At 39.7% G+C, this 25453-nt stretch overlaps 1 protein-coding gene across 4 annotated transcripts in view; it reads left to right on the top strand.

Annotated features, from left to right (window-relative positions):
* Tbc1d12 (TBC1 domain family member 12) overlaps positions 1 to 25453 on the top strand; it is a 94022-nt gene that overhangs the window by 10649 nt on the left and 57920 nt on the right. For all 4 annotated transcript variants that reach the window (XM_040744902.1, XM_040744899.1, XM_040744907.1 and 1 more), the window contains exon 2: positions 22063 to 22186. In XM_040744902.1, coding sequence (XP_040600836.1) covers positions 22063 to 22186 — 124 coding nt within the window. The remainder of the gene's footprint in view (positions 1 to 22062; positions 22187 to 25453) is intronic.

The following is a 25453-nucleotide window of genomic DNA, read 5'->3' as shown; positions in this document are numbered from 1 at the left end:
GAAGTGGGAGTCATTGAGTATGAGGAGAGCTTACAGGAAACTACAGCCATCTGCCCAAGAAAGATGCTTGTAAGTGCACCATTGCTTCAAAGTGTACATATCTTTAGAGAAGGCTTGTGGACTCCTGCATTCATGTAACACGTTGACTCTGAGAGTATCTTAACTAGTGTGAATTCACTCTACATGGTGTTGGGTTTCATAGGCAGTTTCTTTCAAGTTTATTATGTATTTTTTCTTCTCCCCTGCATCCTTTCCCTTCATTCAGTCTTGATGAAGAACTATTTATGTATATGTGCCTTTGTGTCTCCGAGAAGACCAGGACAGAGTTCTAGATACCATAGAGTTGGAGTCGAGGCAGTTTATAAGCTGTGTAATGTGAGTGCTGGGAACAGAACTGGTGTCTTCTAGAAGACATCTCTCCAGTCCCGTTGATGGCAAACCTTTGCCTTGGCTAAATATACGGTCTCTGCAGGTCCTAAAAAAATCTTATTTATTTGTTTGTTCATTTGTTTATTTTTGAGTCCTGGCTGTCCTGGAACTCACTGTGTAGTCCAGCTGCCTTTGAACTCAGCGATCCATCTGCCTCCTGAAAGGCAGGATTAAAGGTGTGTACCACCATGCCGAGCTAAAATTTGTAAAACAAAACAACCAGACTTTGACTTTGTAACCAAACTGGCCTGCAATTCACTGTATAGCCTAGAGTACCTTCAAACTCATGAGGACCATTCTGCATCAGCCTCCCAAGTGATGAGGTCACAAGCAAGAGCCATCATGCCAGCTGTGAAATACTATAAAAATGACAGTTGTCACTGTCAGTGTTGCCCATGATGGTTGTTTGTTTTCTTTTTTGAGACAGGGTTTCTCTGTGTAACAGGTGTGGCTATCCTGGAACTCACCCTGTAGACCGGGCTGGCCTCTGCCTCCTGAGTGCTAGGGTTACAGGCGTGTGCCACCGCCACCCAGTTTTGCTTTTGTGTTTTAAGACAAGTTCTCTAGTCGTCCAAGTAGCCGGGCTGGTCTCACATTGCCTCTGTGGAGGGTGATGGCCTTGAGCTCCTCATCCTCCTACCTTGAATCCCCTTGTTTCATACCACCATGTCTGACTATAATTTCATTTTTGGACAAAAACTAGGTTATGAATTTTTCTCCTCTAATAGTTCTGATCTCTGAATTTAGAGTGGTTGAGTACTGTGTGTTAAATAAAAAATTATTATTATTATTTTTAGAATTTGTAATAGTGACAAAGACAAGAGAAAGAAAAATCTTAGAATTAGTTTTTTTTTAAGTTCCTCGCCGAAGAGGATGTGTGTGTGTGTGTGTGTGTGTGTGTGTGTGTGTGTGTGTGTGTGTGTGTGTGTTCATCTGAAAGTCTTTTTCAAAGAAAAAATGATTGAGGCTTAGAAGAATGTAAGTAGTCTTTTTTGCTAGATCTTTAATCCAAAATACTTCAGGATAGCCAGTGTAGAGTTTTAAAGAGATATAGTACTTCGGCTTCTATGACTTAGTTGCATTGTCTCTTTAGCATATCCTTTTTGGCTTTCTATTATTCTTCAGGAAAATTTAGGTACAGAGTTCAGGAAGTTGAGTATTCTTAGCAGATCAACTTCCTCAGGAACAAGTTTGAAGATCAAGTCATGATTTCCGATTTGTTGTTGTTTGAGACAAGGTCTCACTTTGTAGTTCTGCCTGGCTTGGAACTCACTGTGTTAGACCAGGCAGGCCTCTGCCTCCAGCATGCTGGGATTAAAGGCACGTACCACCACATCTGTCCTTGATTTCTGATCTCTTAAACTTCTTTTACTCTTTTGAATGAAGTAGTTGTAGTCTGTTTTGATATGATACATTGGCAGTAAGGAGAGTCAGAGTAAGGCAGTTACAGTTTTCTCAATTGTCAGATTCTTGTTTGAGAGACCATGAAACTTACTGTGCTTTTTCTCTTATAAGTGTACTTCGAATTCTTAGAGCTTCAGACCCTAGAGATTTGTTACTTGAGAAATCTCAGGCAGGGGCTGGAGGATGGTTGAGAGGTTCCAGAGCACTTATTTTTTCCGAAGAACTTGGGTTCAATTCCAGCATCGTGGTGGCTCCCAGACGTCTGTAACTCCAGTTCCGGGGACCCCACACCTTCAGGCCTCCTGGGGACTGCTGGGACGTATGTGCAGGCAAACACCCACGCACATAAAGTGAGACATAAATAAATCTGAAAACCACAGGCAGAAAACTTGCATGGTTATAGGGAGGTTTGCTCCTTAGAAAGTCAGTTTTTCCTTTAATAGATTCATGGTCTCTCATGGATCTTTGTGAAAAGAAGTGAAGAAATCTTAAAAGATTGCAAACACACAGATAACAAGTACTAGCATGCTGTCATTTGTCAGCCATTTAAAAGTCACACCAGAGAAAGGGGAGGAATGTTTGTATTACTAGATTTCTTTTTCCTTTTCTATTACTCTGGGTTTCCTTGGTATACCTCTCCTTTTTCTCTTTCTCTTTCTTTTTCCTTTTCTTTTCTTTCTTTTTTCATTTTCTCTTCTTTTCTTTCTTTCTTTCTTCTTCTTTTTTTTTTTTTTTTTTTTTTTTTTTTTTGAATTTTCAAGACCGAGTTTCTCTCTGGCTGTCCTGGAGCTCACTATGCAGAGCAGGCTGGCCTCAAACTCATAGAAATCCGCCTGCCTCTGTCTCCTGAGTGCTGGGATTAAAGGCGTGCACCACCACTGCTTGACCTTCTTTTTTAATATTTATTTATTTTATGTGTATGGGTGTTTTGTCTCGTGTATGTCTGTGAAAAACGTCTACCTGGTGCCCTAGGAGGCCAGAAGGTGTCAGATCATTTGTGACTGGAGTTACAAGATGGTTATGAGCCACTATGTGGGTGCTGGGATTTGAATTTGGTTCCTCTGGAAGAACAGCCAGTGCTCTTAACTACTGAACCATCTCTCTAACCCTTCCTTTTTTCTTTATATTTTCAGTAGTACAGAAAATTAAGCTTCTGTTTCTCAACTAATGCTATTTTTTTAGTTCTAACTTTGCAAATGATTTTTAAACTTCCTTTAGCTAAAAAAATTGAAATAATAAAATCGAAGATGATGTGTCTGTGCGGTGGTAGGTGTATATGTGATATGGTGTGTATGGGAGGTTGGAGTGGAAAATAAACTAAAGAGGAAAAGATAGATTAATACTATCATTTCCTCATCTCTTTGTGTACTGACAAAAGTTGCCGGACAAGGTAAACTAGAAGCCAGGTGTGAGGTGTCTTGCCTATTGCCCTAGCTACTGCAGCTCTCTGTCGTCTGCATGTTTGATGATTGCACCATTCTGTGCCTCAAAAATCTTCTGATATGCAGTAACTATTGTTACATTTTTTATTCTATAAAATTGTTTATTTCTTTGTATCAGGGTAGTAATATGTAGCCACAGCATGTATGTGGAGGGCAGAGGACTGTGGTGATATATTTATGATCTAATAAAGCCACTGAAGATCAGAATGCAAAGCTAGCCACAGCCATAGAAGTTAGGCAGTGGTGGCACCCACCTTTAATCCCAGGACTCAGGAGACAGAGACAGATGGCTCTCTCTGAGTTCAAGGCCACCCAGGACTACATGAGAGTGAATCAATCTAAAAGAGAAACAGAGCTCATGCCTTTAATCCCAGCCCTAGGGGGGTGTATAAAAGACCCCCCAGTGTCTGATGCTGTATTCTGAGATTTAGTTTCCAGTCACAGGGAAGACAGGCGCTCCATTTCAACTTTGGTAGAGGTAAGAGCTACTGGTTGTCTGCTTTGCTTCTCTGATCTTCAGTTTGAACCCCAATACCTATCTCTGCGTTTATATTACTCATGTTACAGAGGGCAGTTTGCTGCAATAAATTCTCTCCTACCATATGGGACCTGGAGATAGAAGTTAGGTGGTCAGGTTTGGGGCAGGCAGCCTGGACTAGCCTTCCTGATCTCCCTGCCTGTGCCTCCAGTGCGAACTACAGCCGGTGTCGCCACACCCAGTTCAGCTGTGCCGCACTTGCGCTGTCTGCAGTCTGCTCTTACATTTGTAGTCCCAATCAAATCCAATTATTTGAAGCTGTGTTTCACTGAGTTTGCAAAACAAAACAAAACCCTGAAACTTTAAAGGAGTACATCTTTCTGTTATATGGTTATCTCAGTTTAATTTACAGGTGACTTTATTTCTGGTATAGAAAATGAACTCTGCTGCCTGCCCCTTTATAAGCACTACTTAACTCATGTACTCTGGGGCTGATTAGAGTTGATGGTAGCTTTTAAAGGTTGGGTAGGAAAGGTTGTTCTTTGTCCTCCTGTCCCTCCAGAGCTAATTATTCATATAAAAGCTTATTGTTGATCTTTAGTGGCACACCTTTTATCCCAGCAGGCAGCAAAGGTATGAAGATTGCTTGAGTTTGAGGCAAATCTGGTCAGCATAGTGAGTTCTAAGACAGCCTGGCAGCATAGTGAGTGAGACTCTGTCTCCCTCCTCTGATAAAAAAGACTTCTGGCTCAGTCAGTGTTCTGTTGCTTGAAGAGATACCATGACCACAGGAACTTTTCTAAAAGAAAGTATTTAATTGGGTCTTGCTTACAGTTTCAGAGGTTTAGTTCATTATCACCATGGGGGGAAGCATGACAACACTTAGGCACACATGCTGGAGAAGTAGCTGAGAGTTCTGTATCAGATCCACAGGCAGCAGGAAGAGAGAGAGTCACTGTGCCTTGTGTGGGCTTTTGAAACCTCAAAACCCACCCCCAGTGACACATTTCCTCCAATATCCTTATCCTTTTAAATAGTGCCACTCCCTTATGGCTAAGCTTTGAAATATATGAGCCTAAGGGGCCATTCCCATTCAAACCATGTGACCTAGTGAATGTGATGTGTAAGATAAATATTTATAGAGATGTGAAATGACCCTAAGAGGAGTATATTAGATCATGAAATGTTTATCAATTTGGCTCAGGTATTTATGCCAAAAAGTTAGAGGCAAAGATCTGGAGAGATGGCTCAGAAGTTAAGAGCACTGGTTGCTCTTCCGGAGATCATGAGTTCAATTCCCAGAAACCACATGGTGGCTCACAACCATCTGTAATGAGATCTGGTGCCCTCTTCTGGTGTGCAGACATACATGCAGGCAGAACACTGTATATATTAAATAAATAAATCTTAAAAGAAAAAAGTTACAGGTAGAACAAGAGTGGCCTGTGCAGTATAGGAAATGTCACAGTTTAGAGCTCCTTCACAGTTGTAGTGTGGACATTGGTGATCTGAACTTTTGAAATCTGATGACTCCTCAAATATTCAACCAAGATCAAATACAGATCTGAAGCTTTTGTCCTTTGTTCCTTGTACCAGAATTGGACTCAGGTCTTGTGTAGGCACATGTTCTGCCATAGCCAGCCCTAAAATGCACATCTCTTGGGTGCCTACAAGATGCTCAGAAAATTTAGGATTTCAAAGCATTTCAGATTTTTTTTTAAGATAGGGATTTATTTATTTATTTTTTTTCAAGACAGGGTTTCTCTGTGTAACAGCCCTGGCTGTCCTGGAACTCATTCTGTAGAGCAGGCTGGCCTCAAACTCACGGAGATCCACCTTCATCTGCATCCCAAGTGCTGGGATTAAAGGTATGCACTACCACTGCCTGGATAGATAGTGATCTTTAACTGGTGAAGTATATTCAGGTATTACAAAGTTTAAAAACCCCAGAATCTAAAATGCTGTTGATCCTAAGCATTTGCAGGGAGAGCTCTTCATCCCTGTTATAGAATCCTAGTAGGACCAGGAAGGTGGCTCAGCAGATAAAGCCTGGGAGTCTTTCATCCCTGGGACCCTCATAATAGAAGATAGTCCCTACCCAGACTGCCTGGCCTTCACATACAAATCGCACATGCACACAGAATAAAGGGACAAATAAATTAAATACTTCTTAAAAGAGACTAAGCGGTTGAGACAGACAGACAGACAGACAGACAGACGGAGGGAGGGAGGGAGAGAGAGAGAGAGAGAGGAGAGAGAGAGAGAACTAACTGATCCTGCAGTTTTCTCTCTGACCTCCACTTTCACACTGCACCATTGTATGCCCCCTCATAAATAAATGAATGTAAAAAAAAATCAGATAGGTAACAGATGTGAAGTATCATTATATACAATATACACTGATGAACCCTTTGTCCAGCCTTAGAAATCACAATTATGCCAGTTCAGTTGAAATATAGCCATTGAATAACCAACGGTCGTGTTTACCCTTGAACAGCAAGTGCTCTTCTGGCTTGTCTTTCTTTGTTTTGTTGTTTGCTTATTTTTCCTTGTCTGCTTTGAAGCAGTCTTGCTCTCTAGGCTGGCCCCTCTAACTCACGGTGTAACCTAGACTGGCTCCAAACGTGATCTTTCTGCTTGAGCCTTTTACATGCCACGCCAGCTCCCTGGCCCTCCCACTAGATCCTATCAGCATGATCATATCATTTAACTTCAATTAGCTAATTAAGGTAATTAAGTTTAATTTAATCACATATATGGTGATACTATTTATGATTTATTAAAGCTTGCCCGAGGATTCAGAAAACAAAGTCAGCCACAAGCCATAGAAGCCAGGCACACACCTTTAATCCTGGGACTCAGGATTAAGACAGATCTCTGAGTCCAAGACCACCCTGAGCTGCTAAGACCACCCTGGGCTACCAGAGTGAATCAGGGCTTACACCTTTAATCCCAGGATTTGAGAGGTATAAAACATAGACATTCATTCTTGTCACCCTGAAGATAGGAAGGCATAGAGTCTCTAACCATGTTGAGGAGAGAGTAACAGTCTGAGTGAACCTGAGGAGCAGTGAAGTCGGAAGTAGTCTGAGGATTGCCCCTGAGCTGAGGTAGAGCTAAGAGTTAGTGACTGACTATTTTGCTTCTCTGATCTTCAGATTAAAGCTTGAACCCCAATATCAGTCCTTGGGTCTTTTATTTATCAGCATTACATACATAATGCATACATGCATACTTTTTTTAACAGGGTTTCTGTTATGAGAAGCTTTTTCTTTTGCTAGCCGCTTTGGTTTATCCCCCGCCAGTCGCCTGGGCTCTGCCGCGCCAGCCTGTTTCTAGATCCGCATGAGTCCCAAATAAACACACAGGAGGCTATATTAATTATGAAGCTGTTGGCCTTGCTTGTCTCTTACTGGCTAGCTCTGCTTTACCCCATAATTGTTAATCTAAGTATGTTTCTTACCGGAGAATAGTTCCCGGCTTCCTACCCCATGCGGTTACATCTCGAACTCTCTTGTCTTTCTCTTTCCCAGAATCCTCCTCAACTCCTAGTCCCTCCCATCTTGGTTCCCTATAGGCTCAACAGTACTTTATTGACATAAGACTTCCCCAACATCTCCTCTTTTCTGTTTAAACAAAAAGAAAGGTCTTAACTTTAACATAGTCAAATTGTATATGACAGAACAGTTATCAAGTAAGAACACAGTTACAACATTTTGTCTATTAACATTTAGCAAGATCTAAAGAAAATATCATCCATCCCATCCTTGTGAGTCTAAAGTTCTATATGTAGCTTATCTCTTATCATAACTAAGGAAAACTATAATTATAACTATCTGTCTTCAACTCCATCAAAGACCACAGAAGGATAATATATAAACACTAGGATTGACAGAGACATCTTGCTATCTGGACAGTCACCCAAAGTTCCTCTGTATTGTCCGGGCATCCATCTTCAGCCCATAGGCCACAATGTGTCTGGAACACTTCTCAGCAAAGCAGGAAATTTCAAAACTGTCCATCTGCATCAGCAGTCTGTCAGTCATTTTTCTGTGTCCTGCAGAAAGTCCCGTAGACTCTTCCATGAAGCAGGAACCCTGTAAGACTGAGTTCAACAGTCACTTTCCTGTGGGTCCTGCATGTCCAGATTATACAACAACAGTCAAACAGTCTAGGCAAGAGCAGTTTCTTGCCCAAATGGCTAATCTTGCCATGTTGAAAGCAAACTCCATAACGAGTTTCTTCGATGCCCGTTTTCCTCTCAGACATAATTGGTGCTGCCAGGAGCAGACATTTCTCATTGTCAAGAAAAACCCTAAACCATTTTAAATGCCATGTTCTGAAGGTCTTTGAGAGGTTTGAAGACTGTCCATCTCAAATATATTTCTGTATATCTAGAAAACCTAACTTACCTAACTATAAATTCTATTATAAGTAACTATCTATAGTCTGTATTCAATTATGCATTACGTTTTAAAAGATCAGTATAAGCACAATACTTAATCAAGAGGAGAAATATACACATCACAAAATTGACCTTGAATTTGTATCAATAAATGAAAAACAATACCCATACCATAATTCCCCTTTTTTACCATTAAAAAAGATTGGCTGTGATCACTATCCCATTTAAATGAAAACAAAGATTTATAAACAAGATGGGAATTGGGACGTCGCTCATTCCAAACTGCTTCCTGCTGGAAGGGGGCGCTGTTTATACCATGGGGATCATGACAAAACCCAGAAGCCTGTATAAGTCCTTATTTTTATGGTCTGTAGAGCTGTATCATCTTAGCTGTCTCAGTTGTTGAAACACCTGGTCCACTGCTTCCGGGGTCTTGGTTCGTGAAACCACAGAAGCCTGGAAGGAATTCTCAGCTTTTCATTTTCTGTAGAAACATAAATAAAAACTCCTTTTCCGAGTAACATATCCTTACACTTAAATTTTGAAGTCAAGGCATTTTTAAAAGATAGAAGTTGGATTAATTCAGCAGCATTTATAATCAAGTGTACTTTAGCAGCAGTTCCTTCCTGAGCAAGCAAAAAACTGAAAAACACAATAGTGTACAGTATCCAGACTCTCTGTGTATTTTCCATCTTTGTGTGGCTTATTTATTTATTATTACTTTATTTCTTTTACTTTTATTTATTTTTCTCTGAGACAGGGTTTCTTTGGAAACCTGCCTGCCTCTGCCTCTGGAGCAATCCTACCGGCGTGCGCCACCACAACGCTGGCTTTTGTATTTATTTACCACTTTGCCATTTCATTTTCTCTCTCAATCTCCCATATATTTTTAAACACACTGTAAACCTTTAGAGGTTTTCTTTATCCAAGTGTGACTTTACTGTAAATCTTTATGTTTTTCTGGCCACGTGTCTTATCTGTAAAACCGCGACTGTTTTAAACTGCCGTTTCAAGATGGCGGGCGTAAGCGTGACTCTAGCTTACCGCCTCAGTCCATGCTGACCTCCAGCAAAAGCTGCCACTTCCAGCTGTACGTACACACTTTTCAATCGTTAGCAGAGTCTCTTAAAACAATTTTTCTGGCTGATTTTTTTTTTCTTTTTATGCCGAGTCAGGAAGACTCCAGTAAGCGAGCCATGTGAATCTCGGCTTGTCGTTAGCAAAACAGAGCACACCTGAGAAAATTGCTGCTACCAAAATCTTTGCTTCTCTCTGTTCTTCTGTTTCTAAAATTCCTTTAAAGCTTTTGCTATTTTGCGTGGAAACTCATAATCCCACTTCTGACACCATTCTGTTAAGAGAAGCTTTTTCTTTTGCTAGCCGCTTTGGTTTATCCCCCGCCAGTCGCCTGGGCTCTGCCGCGCCAGCCTGTTTCTAGATCCGCATGAGTCCCAAATAAACACACAGGAGGCTATATTAATTATGAAGCTGTTGGCCTTGCTTGTCTCTTACTGGCTAGCTCTGCTTTACCCCATAATTGTTAATCTAAGTATGTTTCTTACCGGAGAATAGTTCCCGGCTTCCTACCCCATGCGGTTACATCTCGAACTCTCTTGTCTTTCTCTTTCCCAGAATCCTCCTCAACTCCTAGTCCCTCCCATCTTGGTTCCCTATAGGCTCAACAGTACTTTATTGACATAAGACTTCCCCAACAGGTTTCTCTGCGGAGCCCTGGCTATCATGGAGCTCACTGTATTCACCAGGCTGGCCTTGATCTGCCTACAGCTGTCACATGGGTGCCTGCACCACTACACCTGACTCAATTACATCCTTATACATTTTTCTTGCTTTCATTCCAAGTTAACTTCCTGGCTTTTTAATTTGTTGCTGTATTTTGCAATATTTTACATTTTCAGCTGCTATTTTTGGAATCGAATCAAGAAATGGTCTCATCTGTGAATTAGGACTTTTACTTCTTTCTAGCAGTCTTTTCTTTCTATTGTCTTATTGTATTAAGTAAGTATTAAGTAAGAATCTTCAATATAATGTTGGATAGAAATAGCAATGCCATAATCCTTGTCTTGTTTCTGATTTCAAAACAATTTGGTTTTGGCATTTTATCAAGAATAGCCTATTGTAAGGGCTGGAGAGATGGCAGAGCAATTATGAGCAGTGGCTGCTCTTCCACAGAACCCAGGTTTGATTCCTAGCACCAACATGGAGGCTTCCCACCATCTGTAACTCCAGTTCTAGAGATTTGATTCACCCTTCCCGCCTCAGTGGGCACTGTCCACATGTGCAAGCACATACATGCTACATGCAAACAAAACGCACACACACACACACACACACACACACACACACACACACACACACCCTGAAAGGAGCTGGATGTGGTGGTGGTGGCGCACGCCTTTAATTCCCCCCCCCCCACTCCGGAGGCAGAAGCAGGCAGATCCCTGTGAGTGTAAGGCCAGCTGGGTCTGCATACTGAGTTCCAGGACAACCAGCTATGTGGAGAGACCCTGTCTCAAAAACCAAAACCCAAACCAAAACTAAAAAGAATAACCTATTGGATAGTCTTTTTAGTAAATGTCTACTGTCAAATAGAAGCTTCAGGTCCTAACAGTTTCTGCTGTTACTGAGATGATCATAAAATTTTCCTGCAAATGTGTTAAATAATATTTGACATATTAATTTTATGAGTAATATTAATAGCTCAATATTTTACTACTTTTGCATTTGTTTTATTTTCTCCGTTACCCCCCCCCCCCCAAACAGGGTTTCTCTGTATAGGCCTGTCTTTCCTGGAACTCAATCTGTAGTCCAGGCTGGCCTCAAACTCACAGAGGTCACCTGCCTCTGCCTCCCAAGTGCTGGGATCAAAGGCATGCACCACCCCTGCCAACTTATTCTTGCATTAAATATTAACATTTTCCTCATTTTATTTGTGTGTATGCGTGCACATGTGTGACTTCTGATGCATGTGCAGAGGTCATAGAACAACTTGGGAGAGTAGGTTCTTTCCTTCCAATATGCGGGTTCAAGTTGCCAGGCTTGGCAGATAGTAAGCTCCCTTTCCCACTGAGCTATCTCACTGGCTCACACCCTTGCAGTTTTTGAGGCAAGCCCAACTTAGTCATAAATGACTACCATATGAAAGTTTATATTTAGTTTACTATTTGTTTAGGATTTTTATCTTTAGCAAAATGGAATTATATTGATCTATTAATTTACTATAACATGATATTTCTGTCTAATTTTGCTGTTAAGTTCATATTGGACTTAACAAAAAGATAAATTATTTAGATAGGGTCTCGTTATATAAGAGCCATTTTTACCTTCCTAATGCTGTGGCCCTTTAGCATACTTTATCATGTTGTCGTTATCCCCAGTCACAAAACTATTTTCACGATTACTTCATAACTGTAATTTTGCTACTGTTCTGCTTTGTAATGTAAATATCTGTGTTTTCCAGTGGTCTTAGGTGACCCCCTCTAATGGGTTTCAACCTACATGTTGAGCACTACTGTTACATAGGTTAGGTGAGCCTCAACTCTTGTCCAGACTGGCCTGGAGCTCAGCTGTCCTCAGTTTCTCCAGTACTAAAATTTCATTGGAACAGCCTTACGCCTGGATCTACTAAGTTCTCTTTTCCTATGTTTTGTCACAATGCTGTAAATTTTTAGCAAAGATTTATTTTTAGTATTCTTATTTTAAAATGTGTTGCTTTGCCTTAATTTCTAGTCCTCTTTTTCTGCCTTTTTGTTTCTGATAAACCACATCAGAATTACTAACCTGACAGAAGACCAGTGTTCATTTTGTTAATACTAATAGTCTGTAGCTATATTAATACTCATTTTAAGCATGCAATTCAGTGATTTTAGTGTTTTATAGTTATACAGCCCTCACAGTGTTTTAGACATTTCTATCTGCACCAAAGAGATTCCTTATGCCCATTTGTAGTCTTAACTTCAACCCAAGGCAGCTCTGATCTAGTTTCTGGCTCCACAGATTTGCCTTTCTTGGATAATTTATATAAATTGAATTATACAATTTGTGACCTTAAATGTTTGACTTCTTTTATCTAGAATGTTTTTCTTTTTTTAGTTTATCCATGTAACAGTCGTTTTCTTGATGTATGTTATTCGTTTACATGCATCTACCACATCACAATGGGAATTGAATCCAGGTCCTCTGGAAAAGCAGCATGTGCTCTTAACTATCTAACCATTAAGCCACTGATGACTATTTGCACTATTATGAGCAATGCTGCTATCTTTATGGGCACCTATGTTTTCTTTTTCTTTTGACTGACACCTAAAAGTGGATTAATGAGTATCACATATTAAAAACTGCTCAATTGTTTTCCAGAATGGTTGTATCCTTTAAGATTTCCACTAACAATGTATAAGGACTCTTATCTTTCTCATATTTATCATTGCCTGTAATTTTAAAATAATAGTTCTCATCAAGGATGTGACGTTTTATTGTAGGATTTAAATTTTTAATTACTGTTTTTATTTTATGTGCATTGGTGTTTTGTCCCCATGTCTCTCTGTGCAGCTCATACACATAGAGATTCCCACAGAGGCCAGTGGAGGGCATCAGATTCTCTAGAAATCTGAATTGTAGAAAGTTGTGAGCTGACATGTAAGTGCTGGAAATTGAGCCTAGGTCCCCTGGAAGGGCAGTCAGTGTTTTCAATCCCTGAGCCATCCCTCTAGCCACTCACTGTAGTTTTAATTTGTATTTTTTTCTGTTGACTAATGATATCAAATATCTTTTTCATATAGCTTAATAGTCTTAATTTTCCTCAGTAAAATGTGTACTCAAATTTCTTGCAGTGTGTGTGTGAGAGTATGTGTGTGTGCCAGAAATCAACATTATGTATATTCCTGCATCCCTCTTACTTTGGGGGTGGGGTATGGTGAAAAAACATATTTAGAATTATTCATGGAACTCAGTATAGATGGTCTGAATTTCCTGGCACCTCCTCAAAGCAGGAGGAGCAGCAGCAGTCAGTATTGACTTGGGCCAGATCACTGTCACAGAGTTTCCGGGTAGCCTGTTTGATTTGGTGCTTGTTGGCATTGATGTGCACAATGAACAAAACTGTTCTGTCTTCTTCATGGCTGACTCAGTGATCAGAGGAACTGGGTGATGGTAGAATGGTCAGGCTTGCTTCTCCTGAGGATGGTTGTAAATGGACATTTCCTGTCCTGACTGCCCATTCCCAAATACCTGGCAGCCACTTCCCAAGTTATCACACAGAGGCTTGTATTAATTATAAATGCTTGGTTGATGGCTCAGGCTTATTACAAACTAGTTTTTACAACTTAAATGAACCCATTTCTATTAATCTACATTCTGCCTTGTGACTCATGGCTTTACTTGTCCTCTGGCATTCTTGCTCCAACTGCAGCTGGCTGCCCTTCTCCTACCCATCATCCTTAGTTTGGTTGCCCTGCCTATATTTTCTGCCTGGCTACTGGCTAATTAACATTTTATTAAATATGTACAAGAGAATTATTTCACAGCAGATGGTCTTCTTAGAGAAGATTGCCTCTGGAGTGCCAACATTTTTTTTTTTTTTTTTGACAGGGTCTTACTATGCAGCCCCAGCTGGCCTGGAACTGGTCTCTCAACTAAGTGATGGTAGTGCCACTATGTCCAGCCCTGTCTTATTTTTGAGACAAGGTCTTTTACTGGCTATGGTGGTGCACCATTGTCCCAGCTACTCAAGAGGCCAAGGCAGGCAAATTACTTAAGTCTAGCATTTGGAGAACCATCTGGGCACTATAGTGAGAAAACGTGCCTTTAAAAAAAATGAAGGTTCTGGGGATTTTAGGTCAGTGGTAGAACCCTTGCATAGCATTTACAAAGCACTGGGTTCCATCCCCAGTATCACACCAAAATTTTAATTTAATTAAATTAAGTAATTATGGTAAGATATACATGGTGTAACTTCTGCTGTGGATGAAGTTTCTGTCCAGCCTGGTCCCACTGCCCTTCAGTTCCAAATAAACATACAGAGGCTTATATTAATTATAAACTGTTTGGTTGATGGCTCAGGCTTCTATTTGGCTAGCTCTCTCAATTATTAAGCCATTTCTATTAATCTGTTTATCTCCATGTGGTCTTGGCTTACCAGTGATACCCGGGTCTCTTTCTTTCTCGGCAGCTACATGGTGCCTCCTTTCTGACTCACTTTCTAAGTTCCTCTTCCTAGCATTCTCCTAGACTGGTAGCCCCACCTATACTTCCTGCCTGTCCATTGGCCAAAACAGCTTTATTCATCAAAAAATAAGAGAAGCATATATTTACAGCATACAGAATTACATCCCCCATCATCTCTTTTCTGTTGAAATAAAAAGGAAGGTTTTAACTTGAACATAGTAAAAATATATATAACAAAAGTTATCAAGGAAGAATTATAGTTACAATATTTAGTTCATTTATAGAAACTATTTTATCTATCCTGTCTTTGTGAGTCTAAAGTTTTATATGTAACTTATCTTTTATCATAACTAAAGAAAAACATATGTGTTTATCTGTTTTCAACTCCATCAAAGATCTCACAAGGATATAAACTCTAGGATTAACAGAGACATCTTGATGCCTGGACAGTCATCCAAAGTTTCTCTGTAACATTGGGGTATCCATCCCATAGGCCATAGTGTCTGGCAAACTTTTTAGTGAAGTAGGAACTTTGAAGATCTGTTATGTCTTGTGTTGGCAAAATTCATCAGTTGCTTTCTTCTGTAAAGCAGGAACCCAAGGAACCTTCTTAGCCCTTGGCAAGTTCAGTAGTCACTTCCTTTGTAACCTGCTTGTCCAGTTTGAACAAAATGCTGTCAAGAAGTCTAGGCAAGAGCAGTTTCTTGTCCAAATGGCTATCCTTTCCATGTCAAAGGCAAACTTCATAATAAGTTTCTTCGATGCCCAACTTCCTCTCTGATGTAATTGGTGTTGCCAGCAACAGTTGTGTCTCATTGTCATGAAAAACCTAAATATACAAACCATTTTAAATGCATATTCTGTAGGTCTTTGAAAGGCTTGAAGAATATCCATTTGAAATATGTCTCTGTATGTCTAGAAAACCTAACTAACATAGCTATAAGTTTTGACTATTATAGGTGACTATCTATAATCTGTATTTAATTATACATTACATTTTAAATGAGCTGTATAAACAGAATACCTAAACAAGAGTAGAAATATACATATAACAAAATTGACTTTAAATTTGTATCAATAAACCAAAAGTCGTAGCAATGCAAAGTATTCATTTCTATACCATATTCCTTTTTTTCCCTTTAGAAACAGATTGAATGTGATTATTAACCATTTATAACCAACCCTGTTTAAATGAAAACAAACATTTATACACAGTATTTGGGAATGTGAGCATAGTTTTCTCCAAACTGCTTCCTACTGTTTGGGGGTGCTGTCCATCCTAAGGGGATCCTGAGAAAACCCAGAAACCTGGCTGAAGGAGTCTGAGGCTGCATTGTCTCAGCTGTTTGGGATGTTGGATCACCTGGGCTACTGCTTCAGGTGGTCTTGCTTGATCAAATCCCCTGAAGGAAGGACTCCACAGCTTTTCATCTTCTGTGGAAACAAAAGCAGAACCTCTTTGCCAAAGTAACATGTCCTTAGACTTAAATTTTGAAGTCAAAGCATTTTCAAAATATATAGGTTGGATTAGTCCCGCAGCATTTATAATCAAATGTCTTTTAGCAGCACTTGTTCCTTCCTCAGCAGTCAAACAATTCAAAGACAAACAATAACATACAGTATCCAGACTCTGTGTAGTTTCCATCTTTACATGGTTTTTTTTAAAACTCTATTTCTTTTTATTTTTTGTTTTGTTTTTTGTTTTTTTGAGACATGGTTTCTCTGTGTAACTTTGGCTGCCCTTGAACTCACTCTGTACACCAGCTGACCTTGAAATCACAGAGATCTCCCTGCCTCAGCCTTCTTAAGTGCTGGGATTAAAGACATGTGCCACCACACCCAGCTACTCTATTTCTTTTTTTTAGGACTTTCTCTATACTTTTTCTTTTCTCTCCCAAGCCTATGTATATTTTTAAACACACTGTAAAACATTTAGAGGGTTTTTTTTTTCTGAATCAGTCTTTACTGTATATCTCTGTCTTTTTCTGACCACATGAGTCTTTAATCTGCTAAACAGCAAGGCTAGAATTAAAGCAGCAGCTGACTGCTGGCTAAACACCCACTGTGGCTTTCCAAAACGGCAGTGGTATGTTTACCACTCATGACTCAGTCTACTCTCCGTGTTCCTCTCCCCAGAATTCTCCTAGTTTGGTAGCCCCACCTATACTTCCTGCATGGCTACATCCTGCCTGTCAATTGGCCTTAACAGCTTTATTCATCAACCAATAAGAGAAACATATATTCACAGCATACAGAAGGACATCCTCCATCATTTGCTTTAATCGTTTGTAAGTATACATATATGTATATGTATATATATGTATATATAAGAATATGTGTTTGTGTGTGTGTATGAGAGAGAGGAGAGAGAAGGAGAGAGAGAGAGAGAGAGAGAGAGAGAGAGAGAGAGAGAGAGAGAGAGAGAGAGAGGAAGAAGAGGAGGAGGAGGAAGAGGAGGAGGAAGAGGAGAGAGAGACTGTGTATATAGCTATGCAGACCGGTGTTATTAAGCACATTTATGGTGTGGTGGTACATCATCACATTATCTACTTATAGAACTTATCACTCCATACAGAAACTGTTAATTCATCAGGCATTGTAACTCATTTCCTCTTCAGCTCCTAGTAGCAGTCTGCTTCCTGTTACTAAGAATTCTCTGTTCTCAGTATTTCATTGTTGCTGGATGTTTTATGTTAACCTGATGCAAACTGGAGTTTAGAGGAGGGAACCGAAGACGATCAAACTGTAAGCAAGCCTGTAGGATTTTCTTAATTAGTGATTGATGTGGGAGGACCAGCCAATTGTGGGTTGTATCACCCCTGGGCTGGTGGACTTGAGTGCTGTAAGAAAGCAGAGAGAATGACTAAGCCATGAAGAGAAAGCCGGTAAGCAACACTCTTCCATGGATCTGCATTGGTTTATGCCCTGTTTGAGTTTCTGCTCACTGCCTTTGATGATGAACTGTGATGAGGAAGTGTAATGGAAATAAACCCTTTCCTCTCTAAGATGTTTTGGTGGTGGTGGTTTAATAACAGCAATTGCGACCCTAACTGAGACCTTATATAAGTGGAGTTATACAGCACTAGTTCCTTCTTTCTCATGGTACCATTTTTTCAGAAGGGTGCTGAGTATGTAAAATCGTGCAGTGACTGTAGAAAAGCTTTGCAACTCATATGCACAATATGGTAAGCAGAATTATTACTTAATCCCAAAATTCCAGTCCTGTGTTTTACCCAAAAGAACTGAAAACATAACAAAACAACTTTACCAATATTCACATATAGCACTGATACCCACAACAGCCAAAGGTAGAAACAATGCAAGTACCTACAACAAGTGAATAAGTATACTGTGTTTCTGTATGCTGTGGAAAAAACTGTGTCCCCTCAAAATTCTAAAGCTCTAACCACCCTTAGACTATGATTGCAGTTGAAGATGAGGTAATTAAGATGGAAATAAATCATTTGCTGAGGCCTAATCCATTATGACTTGTATTCTTCTTAAAAAAAATAGAAACAATGGATGTGTGTAAAGCAGAAAAGTGAGACAAAGACACAGCAACAAGAAAGCTACCTGTATGCTAAAGAGAGAGACTTTGGGAGAAAACAGACCATCCACATCTTGATTTTACATGTCTAACCTCCAACACTGTGCCAAAACTGTTTTTAAGTCATCCAGTCTATATTTGGTATGAACTCCCTAGAAATGACATACAACAGAATATTATTACTCAGCCACAGGAAAAAAAAAGTTCTGATCATGCTACTACATTATAGATAATATAGTAGTGTCTAGTTGTAGGCTCTGATTTGTGTCATGTGCTCTCTTTGTGTATTTAACAGCTGTTTATAGACCTTGAAGAAACATGTGCTTTCCAAATCTTCTGCACATTTTTAATTGAACTATTTGCTTATTATTTCTTTTTTAAGTTAGGACAGATATGACTCACATATTTTCTGGGTATCACTTTTATTATTTGTTTTTGTTTGTTTTGAGACAGGGCCTCTCTTAAGTAGTTCTGGCTGTCCTGGAACTCACTATATAGATTGGTCTAGCCTTGAACTCAAAGATCCAGCTGCTTTTGCCTTCTAACAGCTGGGACTAAAAAGGTGTGCACCACCATACTTGGTAGGTTTTTTTTTTTTAAGGTTTTTATTTTGGGAGCTGAAGAGATAGTTCAATGGTTAAGACAACTTGCAGAGGACCTGGGTTTGATTCCTAGTCCCCAACATGGTGGCTCATAATCATTCATAACTCCAGTTCCATTGGATCTTGTAACATGAGTTTTCTTGGTCTGGCTAGGTCCCACCGCAGACACTATATTAATTATGAATACTGTTGGCTGCTGGCTATGACTTCTTATTGGCTAGCTCTGTCTTAAATGTTAACCCATTTTCTAATAATTGAAATAATTATTTCCACATGGTCTTATCTTACTGGAGAAAGGTCCAGGGACTTCTTACTCCTCTGGTGTCCTACATCTTAACTGGTCAGTGTCTCAGGAGAGAAGAGAAGGGAGAGGGGAGGGAGAAGGAGAGAATTTCCTGCTTGTCCCTGCTTATATACTGATTCTGCCCTGCTACATCACTTCTTGCCTGGATCACATGGTGACTTCTCTTTACTACATTTCCCAGAATCCTCCTTGTCTCCTAGTCCCACCTATCTTGCTTCCCTATTGGCCAACAGTGCTTTATTCATCAATAAGAGAGACATTTACAGAATGACATCTCCTTTCATCGGATCTAGCACCCTCTTCTGGCCTCTGCTGCCACTAGGCATACATGTGGTGGAGAGACTGACATACATGTAGGCAAAACTCTCACGCACATAATAAATAAAAGTAAATACATCTTTTAAAATATTTAATTTAAAAATATTACATGTATATCCAAATGTCTGGATGTAGGTTTGTGTACATGAGGACAGTGTTTGAGGAGGCCAGAAGAGGGTGTTGGGTCCTCTGGGGCTGGAGTTCCAGGAAGTTGTGAACAGGCTGACTTGGGTGCTGGGACTTGAACTCTTAGACTTGAAGAGCAGTATGTGCTTCTTTGACTGCTGAACCATCTCTTCAACTGCTCTTTTTAAATACCTGAAAGTGTCCTTGATGCAAAGAATACTGTTTTTTTTCCTTTTTCATAATTTCTTTTTAAGATTTATTTATTTATTATGTCTGCCTGCACTCCAGAAGAGGGCACCAGATCTCATAACAGATGGTTGTGAGCCACCATGTGATTGCTGGGAATTGAACTCAGGACCTCAGTGCTCTTGCTCATGCATTTCCTTTAGTTATCAATGGCTTCCCATGTTTTCTAGAGTGGTTAGATTGATACAACATCTTGCAGTAATAATCCTATTGTTTGGGCTTCTTCAGAGATGTTTTTTTGTCTTGTTTCTCTAGATACTTTTATAATTTGTTGTTGTTGAGAAATAGACATTCTGGGAACCATGTTAAAGCGTTCTTACCACTTGCTGATTTTTGTTTGCTGGAGGCTGGCATTTATTTTTACAAGCTATTTTTGCAAAATGTATTTTTTTAAAAATGTGGCTGAAGGTTTCTGTTCTATTAATTCTGTGATCAGCTAGAAACACACGTTTTTCTTACACCTCAGGCTCCAAAAGGGAGAATGCAAAGGTTCCTGGCTTCTTTAGTGTTTTGATAGATACCCAAGCAAACTGCTGCTGTGGTGAGCACTGAAACTGATGCTTATGATGTCTGTGCAAGGGCCCAAGGGCACTCACTACCAGGCCAACTGAGTGCACAGTGCCATGATTTGAAGGCTGTCATTCCACTGTTTCCCCAGTACTGGTCAACCACTCCAGGAACAAAACTGTTATCCCATTGCCACAAGAGGTGGACAGGGGTGCTCTAATGGAGCATGGTAATTGGTTGGTGTACATATACTTTTTGCTGATTACTAAAATTAGCTGATGAAGTTCTAAGTTTCTAAAGTAGTTATTTCTATTTAGTTCTACTTTGGTAGAAGGGGTAACCTAAATTTTCATATGCTGTTCAGTGGTGATGTTTTTTGAGTGCAGATATTTAAATTTGATTAAGATCAGCTCATAGTTTTATTTTATGAATTTTCTCGGTGTCACTTCCAATGGCGACAGAGGTTTTCTTTTGTGTGCTAATGTGGACAGAAGAGGGCTTTCAGAATGAAGGGAACATAATAGGGAGAAATGCTCGGCGCAAGTTGCCTGGGATTAAGATGGGTGACTAGAGACAGGGACTGGAGAGAGAGCTGGCACACTGGTGCTGGTAGCCTTTGCCAAGGTCAGTTTCCAAGTGGACAGGGCTGCAGGCTGCAGTCTCTAAGCTGAGGCTGCCAGTTTCCTGAGGGACTGCAAGGTCTGGGCATGTGTTCTCCTGCATGCGTCTGCTCACTCTGCAGCAGCTGGGAACCCAGGAAAGCCCCTTTATCGGTGGCCGTCCTCTAGGTACCTTCTACTGAGAAAACTGGACAATCTCATCTTTTAAAACAGAAATGCTTGAAGATTTCTGTTACCACAGAGCATATATCAAAGGATTAATGTAGAGCTATGAGGCAAAGTCAGACATTGTGGCAACTGAGATGCCTTAGTGGATAAAGAACGTGCCACCTACCTTGACAACTTGAATTCAATCCCCATGACCCACAGAATGAGTAGAGAAGCAGCTCCCACAGGTATCTTGTCTTCTACACACACACACATTGGCATAAACATGCACACCCACACACACATGATAAAAAATCAACCATAAATGTAATAACAAGTAAAATTAATAAGTCATGCATTGTAGTTTGAAATTGCTTGTCTCTGCCTCCCATCACTTCCCCTTGCTTCTTTTTTGTTAGATCTTCCATGAGAGACAACTTTCTTCTATGATTACATTCTGACTTTTCTGCAGTAAGCTCTCTTACATAGTTGTTTTAGGAAAAGCGATTAATAACTATGGGGCAGCAGTAGATGTACTTTTATTACAAATATTTGAAAAGTATTACTAAAAGTAATTACATAGCAATTTTTAAAACATTCCATTACCTGGGACTAGACAGATGGCTAGGTAATTAAGAGCTCTTACTATTCTGACAAATGACCCAAGTTCGATTCCCACCACCTATATGGTGGCTCACAGCCATCTATATCTCTAATTCCAGGGGTTCTGATGCTCTTGCTTACCTTCAGAAGCTCCTGTATGTCCATGGTGCACATGCACACATTCAACATGTAACACATACACATAAAATAGAATTAAATGTTTATATATATATACATATATATATATATAATGTTACCTAAGCTCTTGTAGTCAAGTATCTGAATCATGAATTTAAAGTGAATATATTTAATTTATGGCTTTCACCTTTTCTTATTGTTTATCTTGTCAGTATTTCTATTAATAGCTGGGCCTGGTTGCATGTTCCAGTAAACCCAGTACTTGGGATGTGGAGGTAGTAGGATCAGGAATTCAGTGTCATCATAGGCTATATAGGTAGTTGGAGGTCAGCTGGGGCTATTAGATATCCTGCCTGAAAAAAAAAATCTGTATTGGTGATTTTACTAATACATCTGTATAAGTCAGGTATCTTAACTGAGTTGTATTAGTCTAAACAATATATAAGAAGTAAATAATTTTACTTGAAAGTATTTTGAATTTTCTTTGGAAATAAATATACTTGGATTACTGTTTAATAGTTCCCTGGTTTTGGAAAAACAATTTGTGTAAACTTTCTGTGTTTCAGAAACCTTTTCCCAAAAAGGACAAAGGAACTCAAATCAGCTGTCCATAGTGCTCCTGGATGGAAATTATTTGGTAAAGTCCCTCCCAGAGAAAATCTTCAAAAAACGTCCAAAATTATTCAGCAGGTAAGTACAGTGTGCAGTTTCTCAGAACTCTTAAAGCATTCTAAATTATTTGCCAGGTGAGGTGGCGCTTGGCTAGCAGCTCAGCTTGTGAGAGTCCAAGGCGAATCCAAGGTGACAGGATCACCCCAAATTTAAGGCTAGGCTAAGTTACATAGTGAATACAAGGTCAACATGGGCTGGCTACAAAATGGGACTGTCTCAAAGCATTGTTTTCTTTTTTAAAATTTATTTTTAAAGGATTTATTTTTATCTCATGTATATGAATATTTTGCCTGTATGTATGTAGATGCACCCTGTGTGTGCCTGGTACTGGCTGAGGTAAAAAAAAATGAAAAACCACCAGATCCCCTGTTACTGGAGTCCAGGTGATTGTGAGCTGGCATGGTTCTGGGAAGCAAACTGGGTCCTCTACAAGAGCAGTAAGCTCTTTTAGACACTAACAGCCTTCAAACATTATTTTCTTGAAAAGTAACCTTTTTCATTTTTCTAGATACAAACTTTGAAATTGTAGGTATTTACTGTAGTTGTCGTATTTATTTATTTATTTATTTATGAAGACAAGCCACAGTGTTTTCTGTTAATATGTTAAGATTGTGAAAATTCTTTAAAGTAATAAGGCTTTAATTTACTTTCTAGTTAAACTTGAGTAGCTCCAGGGTAGAGGAAACCAAACCTAGCTAATCACTGAGTACTTTGTCTACAAAGAGTTTATGACCGTTGCTGTTGTGAGCGGATGAAACTGGGATACAGAGCTGAGGGGGCTGTGCCACTGAACTTGAAGCTTCGCTCCTGTCTGCCTGCACTAAAAGGCGTTGCCACTGAGCATCGCCTCCTAGTGATTTAAAAGCCAAGTCCTTTAATATTTGTATTACCAACCATATGGAATTCCCATCTTATTTGACTCCTAAACCTTTGCTACTCTTCTATTAGTGAGACTGGAAAGCTGTGGACCTGGGTCCGTTTGGACTGTTCTAAAAGTTTGAATTGTTGTTTAAAAGGAGCTTTCTAGCCTGGCATGGTGGTGCACCCCTTTAATCTCAACATTCACACTTGGAAGACAGCAGTAAGCAGGTTTCTGAGTTCAAAGCCAGCCTGATTTACAAAGCAAGTTCTAGGCTAGCTAGGGCTACGTAGGGAAACTCTGCCTCTAAACAAATAGATATGTTTTCTCCTGTCCAGTTGTAGTTTTCAGATTTAATATAGCCAGCATCTATAAAATAATTTTAAAGCTTTAGTCATTAGTCATACTAGGAAATCTATTTAAGGAGTCAGTAATATTTCTTTTGTTTCCCAAGTAATAATTGTTTTTATAATTCATCCTGGTAATAGTTTTTAGGTCTTTAAGAACACTCAGCCTGTGTTCTCCACTCACTCTGGAGGCACAGGGAGGAGGGGGGGCTGCAACATACTCAAGGGCAACCTAATCAGCACAGCAGGTTCACATCAGCAGTAACGCATGCTAGACTCTGTTTGAGAAACAGAAACCAAAACAAGCAAAAATTAAAGCACTGTTGTGTCAGAGGATGTAGTTCAGCTGGTAGAGTGCTTACTAGCATGCATACACAAGGTCCTGGGTTTGGTCCCTTAGCTCTGTGTGAACTGGGTATAGTGGTATATGTGTGTAAGTTCTCAGCTTTATAGGGGGCTTGAGGCTAGCCTGGGCTACATGACCCTGCCTCAGGAAAAAAGACACTGTAATTTCATTTATAAATATTAAAATAGTAAGTAGTTAGTGTAACTGCTTTAGAGTGCTATCCCCAAACCTTTTGCCTATACACTTTGGTATGCAGAGGAGACACGTGAGTTATTTATATTTTTGATGCAAACTCAGTAGAATCCCGCATTCGTCAGGCAGGGGTTAAGCTGTTAATAAGGAAGTTGTTTTAATATTAAGTGGTACTAAATACTTTTGAATGGCATTATCATTGTCAATGTTTTTTTCTGAGGTGGGTGTGAGAAAAATCTGGGTACTATGTGGAAAAAGTAGTATTGGATTTAAAATGAGGATGATAGTTATAATGAGTCTGTCCCACCAGCTCTCAAATAATGACACTGAGACTTCTTACTAATTATGAAAGCTTGGCCTAAGCTAGCTCTTTTTTTTCCCAAGACGGGGTTTCTCTGTGTAGTTTTTTTGGAAACTGTCCTGGAACTTACTCTATAGACCAGGCTGGCCTAGAACTCACTCACAGAAATCTGCCTGCCTCTGCCTCCTGAGTGTTGGAATTAAAGGCATGTGCTACCAGCACCAGCTCATCTAGCTATTGTAACTTAAAATTAACCCATATGTTTAAATCTGTGTTCTGCCACATGGCGTAACTTCTCTTCCATCTTGCGCTTCCTGTCTCCTCTTCATGTCTGCCTGGAGATTCTACCTTCCTTCTTCTCAGAGACCCCTCTATCTCTGGAAGACCCACCTATACATCCTGCCTAGCTATTGGCTGTTCAGCATTTTATTACACCAATCACAGCAATACACCTTCACAGTATACAACTATACCACAACATTCCCCCTTCTTGTCTAAATAAAAAGGAAAGGTTCTAACTATATATAATAAGAACAGTTATCAGGGAAGAATTACATTCACAATGTCCAATCCATTAGTATTGGAAAATTCAAAGAAAATACTCCATTATTCTTCTATCTTGATGAGTTCAAAGTTTTGCACCTGATTTACTTTCCGTCCTAACTTGTATTACCAACCCAAAACTATGTTTTTAGATCTCAAAACATTTTCTTAAACAACTTAAGCTTTTATGTTTCTCAACCTTATATACTTTATACCTATTTTGTGAGTTTCTTTTCTGAAGTTGATAACAAGGAAAACTTAACAATAACTGTTTGGTCTTTAACCCCATCAAAGACCCGAGAAGTATATAATATTACCTGATTAAACAGAAGTCAGAGCAGGCAACTTCCAAAACTAAGAACGACAGAGACACCTGGCTGCCTGGGCAGTCACCCCAAGGTTCTTCTGCAATGTTGGGACATCTGTCTTCAGTTTATGGACTTAGAATATCTGACAGACTTTTCTGTGAAGCAGGGATTTTGAAGAACTGACCTATCTTGTCATGGCAAAGTTCAGCAGTTGCCTTGTTTTGTGTCCTGCTTGACCAGTATGGACAGTATACTGTCAGTAATTGAGGCCCCATGCCCAAATGGCCAGCCTTGCCACGTTGAAAGCAAACTCCATATGGAGGTTCTTAGTGCCCGTCACTCTTTCTTGAAGAAAATGATGCTGCTAGGAGCAGATGTGTTTCACTGTC

The sequence above is a fragment of the Mesocricetus auratus genome, unplaced genomic scaffold (assembly GCF_017639785.1).
Source record: "Mesocricetus auratus isolate SY011 unplaced genomic scaffold, BCM_Maur_2.0 Super-Scaffold_4256, whole genome shotgun sequence".
In the NCBI taxonomy this organism is placed as follows: domain Eukaryota; kingdom Metazoa; phylum Chordata; class Mammalia; order Rodentia; family Cricetidae; genus Mesocricetus; species Mesocricetus auratus.
Note: the sequence above shows the minus strand (reverse complement) of the source record. Positions and strands in the feature narration are given on the sequence as shown.